The sequence below is a fragment of the Gobio gobio genome, assembly GCF_949357685.1.
Source record: "Gobio gobio genome assembly, chromosome: 20".
Lineage (NCBI taxonomy): Eukaryota > Metazoa > Chordata > Actinopteri > Cypriniformes > Gobionidae > Gobio > Gobio gobio.
In genome coordinates, this window is record NC_137113.1 from 20,845,583 (window position 1) to 20,860,292 (window position 14,710).

The 14,710-nt window shown below is 36.8% G+C and overlaps 1 protein-coding gene across 3 annotated transcripts; it reads left to right on the forward strand.

Annotated features, from left to right (window-relative positions):
- Positions 1-7: 7 nt before the first annotated feature.
- Positions 8-14,269, forward strand: kctd2 (potassium channel tetramerization domain containing 2). Of its 3 annotated transcripts, none has more exons than XR_013815306.1 (7): positions 8-647; positions 6,037-6,145; positions 6,815-6,906; positions 8,888-8,983; positions 9,305-9,430; positions 10,269-12,153; positions 13,833-14,269. XR_013815306.1 is itself a non-coding variant. In XM_079801016.1 (6 exons), exons 1-6 carry the CDS (start codon positions 297-299, stop codon positions 10,296-10,298), a joined length of 804 nt encoding a protein of 267 aa, XP_079657142.1. In that variant the 5' UTR covers positions 8-296; the 3' UTR covers positions 10,299-14,269. The 3 variants fall into 3 exon arrangements, 1 of the variants encoding a protein (XP_079657142.1); XR_013815307.1 differs by having other exon boundaries at positions 10,269-12,149; XM_079801016.1 differs by having other exon boundaries at positions 10,269-14,269.
- The last annotated feature ends 441 nt before the right edge of the window (positions 14,270-14,710 follow it).

The following is a 14,710-nucleotide window of genomic DNA, read 5'->3' on the forward strand; positions in this document are numbered from 1 at the left end:
TTATTTTGTCACGTATGGATTTACTTGACCGGGAAGTGATATGTTAAGTCTCACCCATAATATTTGTAGCTTACATGGGTCGTTTGTATAAACAAAACGGATCAGTGTAGCGTTTCAGGGCATTGTAAGCTATGTCGCCTCGCGTGAGCGTTACTAACACACCGAAACAATTTTGCCGTCGTCGTTATCAGCGCGTGTAAACCCGGGCCGTTTAGCGTAACAGCGCCGTGCGGAGCGCTAAATAAAGGCATTTAGTGTCTGATCAAGACGGAACTAACTGTTTGTGCTGCGAAAACATGGCAGAGTTGCACGTTGAATCCACCGCGACTGGAATCATCGAGCAGACCGAGCATTGTGAAATCAGAGGCTCAGTGAACGTGAGACTCCCCTCCCCTACTCTCGTGATTCCGCCCCGGACTGGCTTGTCCAGTCCAGGGGTCTCCGGCTCCAGAGCTGTGTTTGGGTTCCCCATGAAGAGCAACCCCACTTCCCCATCACCAGAATCCACAGAGAAGCCAGGATCTCGGTGGGTTCGGCTGAATGTCGGGGGAACCTACTTTGTTACAACGAAACAGACCCTGTGCAGGGATCCTAAATCGTTTTTGTATCGATTATGTCAGGAAGATCCAGATCTGGATTCGGACAAGGTAGGGCTCTGTTTAAACCATTAAAACCTGTCTCTCATGTCTCGCAAACTCATTTACCTTCTGTATGCATTACATTAACATTGGAGATGAATGCATTATGGACATAATTGGGGCGCATACTTATACATAAGAGCTCAGTAGGGAAAATCCAGCATAAATTAATAATTCTGTCATCATTTTTACTCATGTCGTTCTAAACCTGTATGACTTGCTTCTGTGGAACACAAAAGAAGATATTTTGAAGACTGTGTTGGTAACCAAACAGTATTGGTTCCCATTGTATGAACAACAAAATCAATTTCTCTCAAAACATCTTGTTTAATGTTTAAGTGGGTAATGAAGTTTATTAAATGATGACAGAATTTTCATTTGTAGGTTAATTAATCCTGTAAGAGAGTTGTTTTATACATATAATAATATAACTGGTTTCTAGATGGTCTAAGTTGGTCATTGTCTGGTTCACCAGTTATCATATTCCATAAACCACCTTGGCCATCTTAAGAGGACCACCTGCTAACTGGTTTGTTGTTGTTCCAAGAAGGTCTATCAGTTTGGACCAGACAATGACCAGCGAATGACCATTTTAGACTAGTAGAAACAGATTAACATGTTCAAGAACCAGCATTGCCACCTTGTCTGCCCTATTGGGAAGTATATCCGAGTGAATCAGCTTCTTGTACAAGAAAAAAATGTAGGGGGGCTCTATTTTTTCCATTGGGAATTGATTTGATCATTGTGGTTTGCTATTGCTGTGATCTCATGTGAGTGACAGGTTGTCACGTCCTCAACCCGCACATTATTAGGGAAGAAGAAATGTCAATGTCATTGCACTTATTTTGATTAAAGATTGAGGGAACATGAATTAAAATAATTGTTGGGCGTGGATAAATCATTTATAATAAAAACTGCAATATTCCCCTTGTGAAAAATAAATATACCAAAATGTATTTGAAATACATATATTTTATACCACTAAGTATACTACTAATACATTTACATATGTATGCACTTAATATAATACCCAGCAGTTGTACTTTTGGTATACTAAATTGGTATACTTAAAGTCTGCTTAATTGGAAGTCATTTTTTACATTTTGTAGTGCCGAGGTCCAACTAAAGATATACTTAAGCAGGGCTCGACATTAACGCTGGTCCGGGACAAGTGGATTTTTTGAAGGGGCAAGTGAAAAACAATTTTACTTGCCCGACGGACAAGTATCCTGGTTAAAACGTCAAAACAAAAAATAACTAGGAAATCACCAAAGTGCAATAATGATTCTGCATTCAGTTAGTGTAAGTGGAGATCGATAGTGGATAATAATATAAAACGAACTGACATTAACAGGGTTGTGCTGTTGTTGAGGCTCGCGCAGCCTCTCGAGGAGAAAATCGAAAACAATGACCGCCGCTCATACAGAGAAACTCAGTTAACACACAGTTAAAATTGTGCAGTTTTTATATTTATAACATATGATACAGTTAAGCAACATTACACTAATAAGAGTGTTGTTTTCCTGAATACCATCACGACTGAAAATGACACTGATTTCATACGCCAGTTCCATAAACAATTTAACATTAAGTTACTTACATTTTAGATGCAATATTCACTGTTTTTGTTCTATTTCAGCAGCGAAAATAGTTCCAAACAAATATCATAGCAGAACCGTAACGCATCTCACAGCAACAGTGTGTGTTAGTGAATGATTCAGCGTTTTAATGAATCGGTTGAATTAGGGGTGTCGCAATATACCGGTTTTGACGATAACCGTGAAATTCAAAGCACAAAATATCGACATCGTGTTAATTTAGGGTGTGGCAATATACCGGTATTGGCGATAACCACAATATTTAAAATGAACAGGACTGGTATGATAACATGACGCGTAAATACTCCGGTGTCCCGAGTCTGACTGTAGCTGTCTTTTTTCTTCCCTCTCTATTACACACACTGTTGCAGCCATACAAATAGTTCAGCTTTGTTTGTAATGTCAAATTTGTTATATTTCGTTTCGTTTCTTTATTAAGTTAATTTAGAAAAAAAAATTGGGGGCAATTTTCGTTAGTTAAATTAAAGTTTTAGTTTTTTTCCTAATGACCAAGCGGCCAGCGGCCGACAGTGAGTTAACCGCATGTTTGATCAATTTATCCTCTCAAATCAACACTTGACTTGTCTTGCCTATAATAAAATCCACATATATATAAAAAACTTCAAGCATATCACAATGTAAGTTTGTTTACTATCACCATTCACCACCACAGTAAAAACGCATTTTTGACAAGCTGCGGCAGGCTCGCAGGCAACGGCGCCTGCAAACGAAACGGGCTACACAATCTAAACTATAAAAATAAAAACATGCATTGTCTTACCTTATACCTCTCCGCAAAATGAATATAAATCCAATCTTCAATTCCCACTCTATAGGCTATGCAAATTCAGTTCACGACAACGAAAGCAACAGATATGAGTTTAGGCTATTTTATTTATCGGATAATTTCAAGATCAAAGGCCGCAATAGGAAAACGAGCGACCTAAGCACTGGTAAGAGCATTTAGTCTCATAATGGAGATTATTGTGTTTTTGAGCATCTGATTCTGAGCCTTGGGCTACTTTCAGTTTCACTGGCGGCCGTTTGCGTCTTTTCTTGCATCTTCTTAGTGCCCCCTCAGCACTCGCGTGGTGGGAGCGGTGGATCATCTGAGTGATCGGATTTAAATCCGCCTCGAAAGAATTTCGGAAGACATTTACTCCTGATCTCTTCACAATATGATAGATATATGATCAGAGAAAACGAATGAAGTGAGCAGGTGTAAAAAGGCCATAACTCTTGCAGCTGCGCTGAAGGAACTTGCCGGTCAGAGTCACCAGTCAGCCAGTCGACGATCGCGGTCTCATAGTTTCTTTTAATTACTGAATAATGTCTATTCTTGTATTTGTATTTGCAATCTAGTCATGGCCAATAACATTTATGTTAATATTTATTCATCATCATACTGTTGAACTTGACAGTATTTTCTCTCTTGTTATTTCATAGGGAGCTTCAAAGACAATTTATCAGTAACAGAGTATTACCCTGTTTATCATTATCCAATTATGTTTGTTGGGTAAAAAATAAAACTAAATAAACAAAGTAAAAATTAATTAGTAACACTTTACAATAAGGTTCTTTAATTAACATTAGTTAACATGAACTAATAATGAACTGCACTTATTTATCTTTGTTAATTTCAACATTTACTAATGCATTATTAAAATCTTGCTAAAATGCACCGTGAACTAACATGAAAAAAACATGAACAGCTCTATATTAACTTACATTAACAAAGAAGATTAACTAATGCTGAACAGCTGTTGTTCATGGTTAGTTCGTTAACTAATGTTAACTAATACAACCTTATTGTAAAGTGTTACCAATTCATTTGATAACTTTCTCCCCCAAGGTTCTATAGATATCGCGATATATCGATATCGTGATTTTTTTTTGGCCACAATAACCGTGGTGTGAAAAATCTGATATCGGGACAGCCCTAGGTTGAATCACAGATTCAATGGCCAATCGGAGTGTTTCTCAATGTCAAGGATCCTTCCTCTGCAGGACTGGTCCTTCCAAGTCACTTCCTTCAGAGGCTAGGCGAGCCTCCTCTTTAGCATTCGGAGAACACATAAATGGAACAGGCTAGCAAGTGCGCGTCAGCCTCATTACGTCAGTGAAAAGGTCCGTTAGCCATCAATAACGTAATTTGTATAATATCAATACGGTTATAATTTGTACTGGCATTTAAAAGTTAAACTTTACTTATATTTACTGCGGTTATAACAAATGTTTGGTAATGTAAATACTTACACTTGAAAGCATATTGCCCCGTTAACGCTCCGACTCCGCCAACGTCCAATATTTTGTATTTTTTGAACAAGATAGCAAAGCTGCGCGCATAGGATTGTGGGTGATTTGAAAACGCTAAGTGCGCGAAGTCTACTCGTAAGCATCCTTTCCTGTATATGGCATATTTTTCGAACGAAGGACTCAGACCTTGGTTGAAATTCCGAGGATCCTCGATATTGGAACAGCCCTTCGACGGACGTCGATGACGTAGCATCCTCGGAATTCTGGCTTCCGAGGATCCTTCCTTGACATTGAGAAACGCCTTCGTAAACGACCGCCAAATTCTTGAATGATTCAGCCGTTTCACTGAATCGACTCAATGACTCACTCATTAAGACGGTCACATGCTGCCACCTACTGGTGGTTTAGTTTCATCTTTCCAACATTTCTTATTTGGATATTCAAAAATATTTAAAATAATCTCATAAAATTATTTAATGCAGTTGTAATTTTTCCGTGTAAATGATTTAATTTGATTGGTAACAGCCTATAGTGTCTTATTCTAATTTAATTTATTGATCATTATTATTGAGCATAGCCTATATTTAATAAGATTATGGAAAAATGCCCTTTATAAAAAGGTACAAATATGATAAATATGCATATTTAAAAATGTCAAAGCTGATTAAACACTGGTGAGAATATTGCTTCAGTATAGATTATATTTACAAAATAAATCCGGACAAGCAAATGTTTTACTCGGACAAGTGAATGACAGATTTACTTGTCCGAAGGACAAGCGTGTGAACAGGCCTAATGTCGAGCCCTGCTTAAGTATATTTGATTGTGCTAAAATGGAACTATTGCAAGTAGCCTACACTTTAAATATCTTGCATTTAAAGACAGATATTATACAGCGATCATACTATCCTTACTATTAGTGAAATTAAAACACATTTTAGGGTTAATATTACGAAATGTCTGCATTGTGCAACTAAGAAGTAGGCCAAATAAAGTTTAATTATAATATTTATAAGTCTCAAGCGATATTTGTAGTATACTTGGTATGAAATAAATTCTTTTAAAATACATTTTTGGGATATGTTTTTTTTTTTATATCCAAGAAAGACTTCTAGCTTGCACCAACTAATGACCATCTTAGACAATCTCTAAACTAGCTAGCATGTTTAAGATGTCTACCGAAGTAAACTGTTTACAGCAGACTGTTCAAGTGTTTCACAGTTCAGTAGAGGATTTCCTCTCCAAGGTGTCAGTTCATGTAAAAATAGCTATCACAGTTTTCAACTTAAAGATTTGAAAAAAGCTGTTGTTGCTACTCTAATTTGCCCTGTATGTAATGCTGGAGAACGAAAGGGCTCGCAAACTGGCGCTCGAGTGACGTTAACATGATGTTAATGGAATCGGTGATTTGTCAAGGGGGGTTTTCACAAATGATTCAACACTTTTAACTGGAGCAACCAAATCAGTGATGTAAAGGAAATCGAAAACTGTGAATTTCAATTGCAAATAGCACTATTCACACTGTTAGTTGTCTTTTCTCACAGGATGAGACAGGAGCATATTTGATTGACAGGGATCCCACATATTTCGGACCCATCTTGAACTACTTGAGGCATGGAAAGTTGATCATCAACAAGAACCTCGCTGAGGAGGGTGAGATGATCTGGGCATGCTGCCCTCAAAAACTTCTTAATGGAACAGTAATGACCTAGTTTCATTTAGAAACATCAATTTTTTGTGTGGAAAGGGACCACAGTGTACTCACGTAAGAGATAATTTCCGGCAGGACTGGTGAGATATTGAAAGGCTTACAGTATATGTATCCAATAATTGTGTCATTTTGTGAGTCATTGCTCCAAATTGCGACAATGGCAGTTATTGCATGATGTTTTGTTTGGTTACAAATTGGGTCTACTTGTAGTGCATAATTTCTAATATTCTTTTTTATTGGCATGGATGTAGCAATAAAGGGATAGTTCACTCGAAAATGTAAATTCTGACTTCTTGTTGCAAGCCTGTATAATTTTCTTTGTTCTCTTAAACACAACGCAAGTCCATACAATGAAAGTCAATGGAGTCCAATGGTCCTTTGGATCCGATTGACTTTAATTGTATGGACAACAGTTGAAATATCTTCTTTTGTGTACCGCAGCAGAAAGAAAGTTATACAGGTTTGGTACGACATGAGGGTGAGTAAACGATGACAGAATTTTCCTTTTTGTGTGAACCATTCCTTTAAGAGTATATTTTTCCAGATATTTATTTCTGATTACAAAGCTGTAACCACATGATTGATTTTTACTGATTCTCTGGCTACTGCAGGTGTTCTAGAGGAAGCGGAGTTTTACAACATTGCGTCACTTGTGAGGCTGGTGAAGGAGAGAATACGAGACAATGAGAACAGAACGTCTCAGGTATGTGGGGAAATAACAGCCGGAGGAACAGGACACTTTGTGGTTCGTTTTATGCAGTCAATCAGCAAATGTGCTAGTATTACCGGGATTACTCAAAGGAACTATTTCATTCTTCGACTTCAAGCAGTCTGTGCCAAAAGGGAGGATGACTGATCATTAGAATGCTAATTCCTTTTTTTGAAACTATTTAGGAACCAAAGAGAACTTTATTTGAATCAATGTTCAAACGTGCAGCTGCACTACCTAATAAAACAGACTTCAGTGTATAGACAAGCACTGACTTATTGACATAATTTGAGAATTTGCTTCAAGGAATAGTTTACCCCAAAATGAAAAGTCTGTCATCATTTACTCACCCGTGTGTGTGTGTGTGTGTGTGTGTGTGTGTGTGTGTGTGTGTGTATGTAAATATAAATATATATATATATATATATATATATATATATATATATATATATATATATATAGTGTATATACTGTGTGCTTCCATTGTATTGGAAGGAGTGTTCTTTCTAATGTATTCTGGTTCAATGGAAGACATTTAAAGGGTTAGTTCACCCAAAAATGAAATTTCTTCCATTAATGACTCACCCCAATGTTGTTCCACACCCGTAAGACCTCCTCCGTTCATCCTCGGAACACAGTTTAAGATATTTTAGATTTAGTCCGAGGGCTTTCAGTCCTTTGAATGTAAGTGTAAGCACACTTTGCTGTCCACGTCCAGAAAGGTAATGAAAACATCATCAAAGTAGTCCATATGTGACATAATTTGGTTAGTTAGACTCTTTTGAAGCGTCGACAATACATTTTGGTCCAAAAATAACAAAAACTAAGACTTTATTAAGCATTGTCTTCTCTTCCGGTTTAGTTTGAATCCGCGTTCACGAGGCCACAGTGACGCTGCTGACGTAAGACGCTGTGACGTGTTATCTGGTATCTGCTATCGCACCAGATAACACGTCACAGCGCCTTACGTCAGCAGCGTCACTGTGGCGTCGTGAACGCGGATTCAAACAAAAAATTATTTAAAATATCTTTAAAATATCTTAAACTGTGTTCCGAGGATGAACGGAGGTCTTACGGGTGTGGAACAACATTGGGTTGAGTCATTAATGGAAGAAATTTCATTTTTGGGTGAACTAACCCTTTAAGGTGCGTCCCAATTCGCATACTTGTGCACTATTCTATAACGTTTTTAAAATAGACTGTAAAAAAATATGGACGTAGTGTCCGTGCCGTCACCCATAGGATTCTGATGAGCCGTTCAGAAGCGCAAAGTATCGACGAGATGGCCGTTGCCATCTTGGCAGCGCGTCATCGCGCATCACTCCCGGATAACCGGGATGTGGGCGGAGCTACAGTGACGCAATGACTAACAGACAGCAGATAAATGGCTATCCACCTGTCACTCGAAGTGGCCACGCCCTTAATTATGCAGAACTTTAAGGCTTTATATAATGTAAACGAATGAGTTATAAAAAAATTCACCCCCCTCACAGTCGTCATGAAGGGCAAAATTAGCCGTATAGACCAAAACCACCATTTGTACCAGGCTGTAAACATGTTATTTTTTTTTGCTGTAAAGTTGAGCATTTTAACATGGGGCTCAATGAGAACGAAGTGTGGAATGTTGGACACTTCATGCACTCAACTGTCACAGCTTTAATTACGTAGTGGAGGGGGAGGCACTACCAGATTCCGATGTTGAACAACAAAATAAGCATAATAACATTCTTAACACTACACGGGTGAGTACATAGTGCATAAGTACATAGTGTATAAGTGCATAGTGTATAGTGCGTCATTTGGGACACAGCTAAACTCATACAGGTTTCAAACAACATGAGGGTGAGTAAATAATGATAGTCCACCCAAGAATGAAAATTCTATCCTATTCTAAAAACCTGTGCATCTTCACAGAATTAATTCAGTTTAGTCCCTAATATTATTATTACACTATGGAATATTATTGTTTTTTCAGGGCCCTGTGAAGCATGTGTATCGTGTATTACAATGTCAAGAAGAGGAGCTCACTCAAATGGTTTCCACCATGTCGGACGGATGGAAGTTTGAGCAGGTAGGTTTTGTTTTCTCTTCCCAACCCCCTGTCATGTGTAGTGTTATTGACCAGTATAGATACAGATCCTGTGTCTGGACATGCAGTATTTTACTGTAGCATATTTGAACTCAGACATGCATCAGATCTCTGGATAGCCCTTTCATGTCTTATCAGGTTGTTTCTTATAAGTCATGTCCAACAGATTGTAGATGCTGTACATTATGTTTTTGAGAGACAGGCTATGTCTACTCTACACCGTTCTTTGGGACTTACGTAAGCCACTGTGTTTGTTGCTTATCTGTTTGCTATGGTAACTTGACTCAACTTGTCTATCTCAAGCTCATAAGCATTGGCTCCTCCTATAACTATGGCAACGAGGACCAGGCCGAATTCCTGTGCGTCGTTTCCCGGGAGCTCAACAACTCCACTAACGGAATTGTTATCGAGCCCACTGAGAAGGCTAAGGTATGATGAACTCTTTGTCATTACCTTATTTAATTTAATAATTTTTTTGAAAACAATTTTTGTAACACAATATTATAATTTATATTATGTTACAAAGATGTTTTCAAATAAATGATTAAACTGAATAAGGTAAGATGTAGTTTTATTATTATTATTATTTAGTTACAAAAAAGTTGAAATTAAATTATTAAATAAGAAATAATAAGAAATGCCACAAATGCCATTTTTTATCAGAAAAATTGCACTGAATTTTCACCCCCAGATGATGCAGCTCTATTATTATTTTTATGATCAATTATATTTTGTTACATAAAGTTTCAGTTAAATTATTAAATAAGGTAAGATATAATAATAATTAATAAAAACTATTATTAGTATTACTGATGTTATTATTATTATTATTAGTAGTACTAGTAATAACAATTTGTTAATTAAATAAATAAAATACAATAAAACAATTATTATTATTAGTAGTAGTAATTATATTTAGTTACAAAAAAGTTTCAATTAAACAAGGAAAGATATAATAATATTAATAATAATATTTTTTATTATTTGAAGTAATAACAGAATTAGTTAATAAAATAATACAATAAAATTATTATATTTTGTTACAAAAAAGTTTCAATTAAATTATTAAAAAGGAAAGATATAATAAGATTAATAATAATTATTATTATTATAAGTAGTAATATCAGAATTAGTTAATAAAATAATAATGCAATAAAAAAAACTAGTATTTTTAGTGTTAATTTTATTAAGGGTCCTTAAACATATTGAAAATGTTTTTTTTTTTTTAATTGCCGAGCTCATCTGTGTCCTCATGTTTCCTCAACAGATCCTTCAGGAGAGGGGGTCCAGGATGTGAGGAGCCCACACAGATCTCCCATCCCTCACTTCCTTTCTCCAGATCCTCCTCCACCATACAGCTGACTTCAAGTTCATTAGCCCACCACCCCTCACCTCACCCTCCCCTCCTCCCTTGTGCCTTTCCACTGTGGGGGTTTCAGTCCCCCTCCTCCCTGCAGTGCTGCAACATTAACCAATCAGCACCACCACTAACTATCACTGCTATTATCGACTAATCAAAAAAAATGTGTCCGAGGTTAAACCTCAGATCATCACATTTGGTGCAAGACTGCTCAGAGAGAGGATTACAGGGAAGGATTCATCATTCATCCTAATGCTTATTAATGCAGACTTCATCCTCCTCCTCCTCCTCCTCATATCCTGGTCATTATCATCATAATCTTTACAGCTGCTGGCTTTCAATGTTTAAAGGGGGTTCAGTCGCTCCCATTGGCTCGGCTGCGTCCACATGACCATAATCTCCTCAGGACTTCGAAACGGCGTGCAGGATAGACTCACTTCTCCGACCGTCAATACAGCTTCTCTTAACAAGCACATTAACTTACACTGTAAATTATTAGCAGCCAAATTCGCATCATTTCAGCATTCACTTCCCATTGCCTGGTCAGACCAAGAGCACAGCAGATGGCGCAATGGATAAAAAGAAGACGGCGGCTTTTGAACTTCTTCAGAGTGGCATGTTTCTTTCGTCAACTACCCATTTATCCATCTAGAAGGGAGAACTCGTATACTGCCAGTTGTCCGGTCAGATGCCCAAAATCACGTGTCCGTCGCTGTGAACATGTCTCACATTTCCAATTCGCTCCGGTTGATTTTTGTCATCATGGATTTTTTTTTTTTTTTTTTGCCTTGTCGCTGGATATTTCAAAGCATCAAAACAGGAAATAAAAAAACAAAGAAATATGTGGTTGTAGGGCATGTGAGGATTATGTATATTACAAACATATGTATTACGAAGAGGCCGAATGCAAGTCATGCCATTGTTGATATCTGTACTATAGTGGTCGTCTTTTTTTGTGTTTATAAAGATGAGTTTCTCTATTTGATTGGGGGAGGTTCTGTATTGACCCCTAATGTAATTCTTTTTTTAAAAAAAAGCCTGGTCGCTGAGATGTGATTTTGTTGTGTGGTTCCTTCAAACTTTTTGTCAATGACTGGAAATAAAAACAGGAGACTTCTTGCATAGAGGTATCAGGCCAACATAGTCCAGATGGTTCAAGAGACTGTTGTTAGACAAAGTGCCCACAAGTTTTGAGTCAGGGCAAAACTGCATTAGTGGCTCTTTGTTGCATCTTTTTGACACTCTTCTGACATTTTAGAATCAGATATAGCTCTCCCCGTAACATTTTGGCTATTTAACTGTTTAACTCATTTTTGTTTTAAACAAAGTCTGATCATGTCAGTGGAATGATTTTGAATGTAAAGGGCTCCATTTGTTGTGTCCCCCCCAAAAATCTAGTTTATCACTTCAGGTAAATCATTTTAGCATTGAAGCCCAGTCTTTGAAACCAGTTGCCCTCATTGTTTGACAGCAGATAAACTTAATCTCCCGTTTTATTTTTTTAATAAATACATTGTGTTTTCTTAATCTACTGTGACTACATCCAAATTGTCAGTATTTGAATGGTATCCAGGCTGTATTTTGGTTATTCATATCTTTTGATAAACTAGGGATCAGTGTAAGATGGCATCATGTGCGTGACATTTTTTTACAGTCTAGTGTTTTAAAGTGTTGTCTATTCCTCTCGAAATACCATTACGGATTTTGCCTCTTTATCGCACTAAACTCATGTCCCTTTGTTTATCATATCAAGAAGACAGTACTTGAGCTACAGTATACTTTGTGTTCGTTGGTTTTCCCTTTTTTTCTCGTTTGTGTTAATGTTTTCCCCCTCCTGTGGAGAGTTTATTTGTTCAGCCTCAATCATTAGTCAATGAAGCTCCTGTAACAGGACCTCGCCTCTCTCACAGGATCCTATTGTACATTCCCATTGTTCAAATAGGTATCAGGTCTGGTTTCAAAGCAGCGTCCTGAATTTAAATCTAGGGGGCACCGTTTAAGTCTCTCTCTCTCTCTGCCCCAATTGTTTGTCTAGTGTTGTGCCTTTGACCTGTCGTGCCCTATGTGTTTTCGCTCTTAGATTACTCTTCTTGAAATACAGATGGTTGAGAAATTTCATGTTTGTTTTGACTTAATCAGTTCTGTTCCTTGACTCAGATACTGAATGTGCCCATTTCCTCTGAGTTTGTTATTGTTCTCGTTTCAGTGGTTCATCTTAGCTTTTCCACTCTATGCCCCTATGCACTTTTAATTTTGCACCTGCATTATAATGCTCTCACTGTGTGGATTTTTTTTAAGATTTTGTTCTATTTTTAGAATCGAACCCCATGTGAGGCATAAGGAAATGTCATGTGCAGTCTCAAGTTTTATTTAAGACGGTTCAAGAAACCGATATGGATGTCACATTGACTGCTGATGCTTTACAGCACTTGAGACTGTGAGACTTCTTTTGTGTCTTGTGTTTCCTTAAAAAAAATCTGCCATTCTCATTTAGGTCTTGTACCACATGTTGTTTAAGATCAAACAAAACGATATATAGATAAAAATATATTTTCTTTGTGAAAAGATATATGCTATTCTGAAAAAAAAAAACAGGAAGTTGACGTTTTGGAACGCCAACTTGGAAGCATGCAATGTGTTGAGTATATAATGTTATATGCTGAGATGTTGTCATATTGTAAAGGTGAATTGGTGCATGGACAGTTGACAGATGGTATCAATAACACTTAAAGGGATAGTTCACCCAAAAATGAAAATTCTGTCATCATTTACTCACCCTCAAGTTGTTTCAAACCTGTATGAGTTTCTTTGTTCTGCTGAACACAAAAGAAGATATTTTGAAGAATGTTTGTAACCAAGCAGAGAAAGCAACCATTGACTACCATAGTAGGGAAAAAATACTATGGTAATCAATGGTTGCTCTATCTGCTTCAAAATATCTTCTTTTGTGTTGAGCAGAAAAAAGAAACTCCTTGAAACAACTTGAGGGTGAGTAAATGATGACAGAATTTTCATTTTTGGGTGAACTATTCCTTTAAGAAGTGGAAAGTCTGGCCCTATTTTATCTGTTTTGTAGAAATCGATAAAATCAAAGGCATTACTTACTGGAAAAACTTGCTTGCTTAGGCAAAAAATGCTTTTGCAACACCCTGTGTATTTGATAAAAAATTGGCTTTCAACCAATGTTTTCGAGCAGGCCAAAAGTGCAGACCTCTGTCATAACATTTTCAGATAAAAGTTAAACGGATGGTTCACCCAAAAATGAAAAATCTGTCATAATTTACTCAAGTGGTTCCAAACCTGAATGAATTTCTTTCTTCTGCTGAACACAAAGGAAGATATTTGGAAGAATGTTTGTAACCAAGCAGGCCTCAGCAGCCATTGACTACCATAGTATATTTTTCCCCCACTATGGTAGTCAATGGCTGCCGAGATCTGCTTTCTGTTACAAATATCTTCCTTTGTGTTCAGCAGAACAAATAAATGTATACAGATTTGGAACAACTTGAGCGTGACAGACTGAATTTTCATTTTGGTGTGACCTATCCCTTTAAAAACAAGGTCCATGTTTAACAGAGTTTTTTTCCCCTGCCATAATAGTTAGTCTACAACACCTGCATGCTTTAATATACAGTACACAGACATTTAAACGTGCTGAAAACCCGCTCTTTCATCAGATGTTTTGGGTGTACTGCATTGTCAATAGTATTGATGTAAAGTGTCAAATATGTCACTAGGCTATGGAGGTTGTGGAGCTAGTGTTCTGGAAATGAATAGTCTTGATCAGACTGTCCTTTTCAATTTTTTTATTTCATTTTTGAAGTTTGTCTTCTGATGCAGTTTCTTGCAATGTACAGATTGCAAAACGATAATGTATGATTTTTATCATAAAATGTGTTTGTGTTTCAGACTTGTAGTGTGCTCAGTTTTTTTTTTACATGAGAACTTTGAATATGTATTCTGTTTAAAACATTTTTAAAAACATTTTATATATATTCTATAATTGAAGATACATTTTGCATTTCAAAAAGTTAAGGGAAAAAACTTCACTTACAGAAATTCTTTCCAGTATCTTATTGAAAACATATTTAATTTTAATAATTCATTGCTTGCCAAACACAAGTTACTTTTAGCGGGAAAACATATTCCTTTAGTATTATTTGTCAACTCTGTTACATACTGTCAACATTGTTACTCTACCTTTAAACTTTAGCCAAAAACTCCACTTGCTAGCATAAATGCTAAGAGCACATGGCACTAATGAAATCATGATTAAAAGACTTTAAAACAACGCACTGTGTGATCAGTGATACATTCTGTTTGCCTTTTGATATTGTAGTAACACTTTT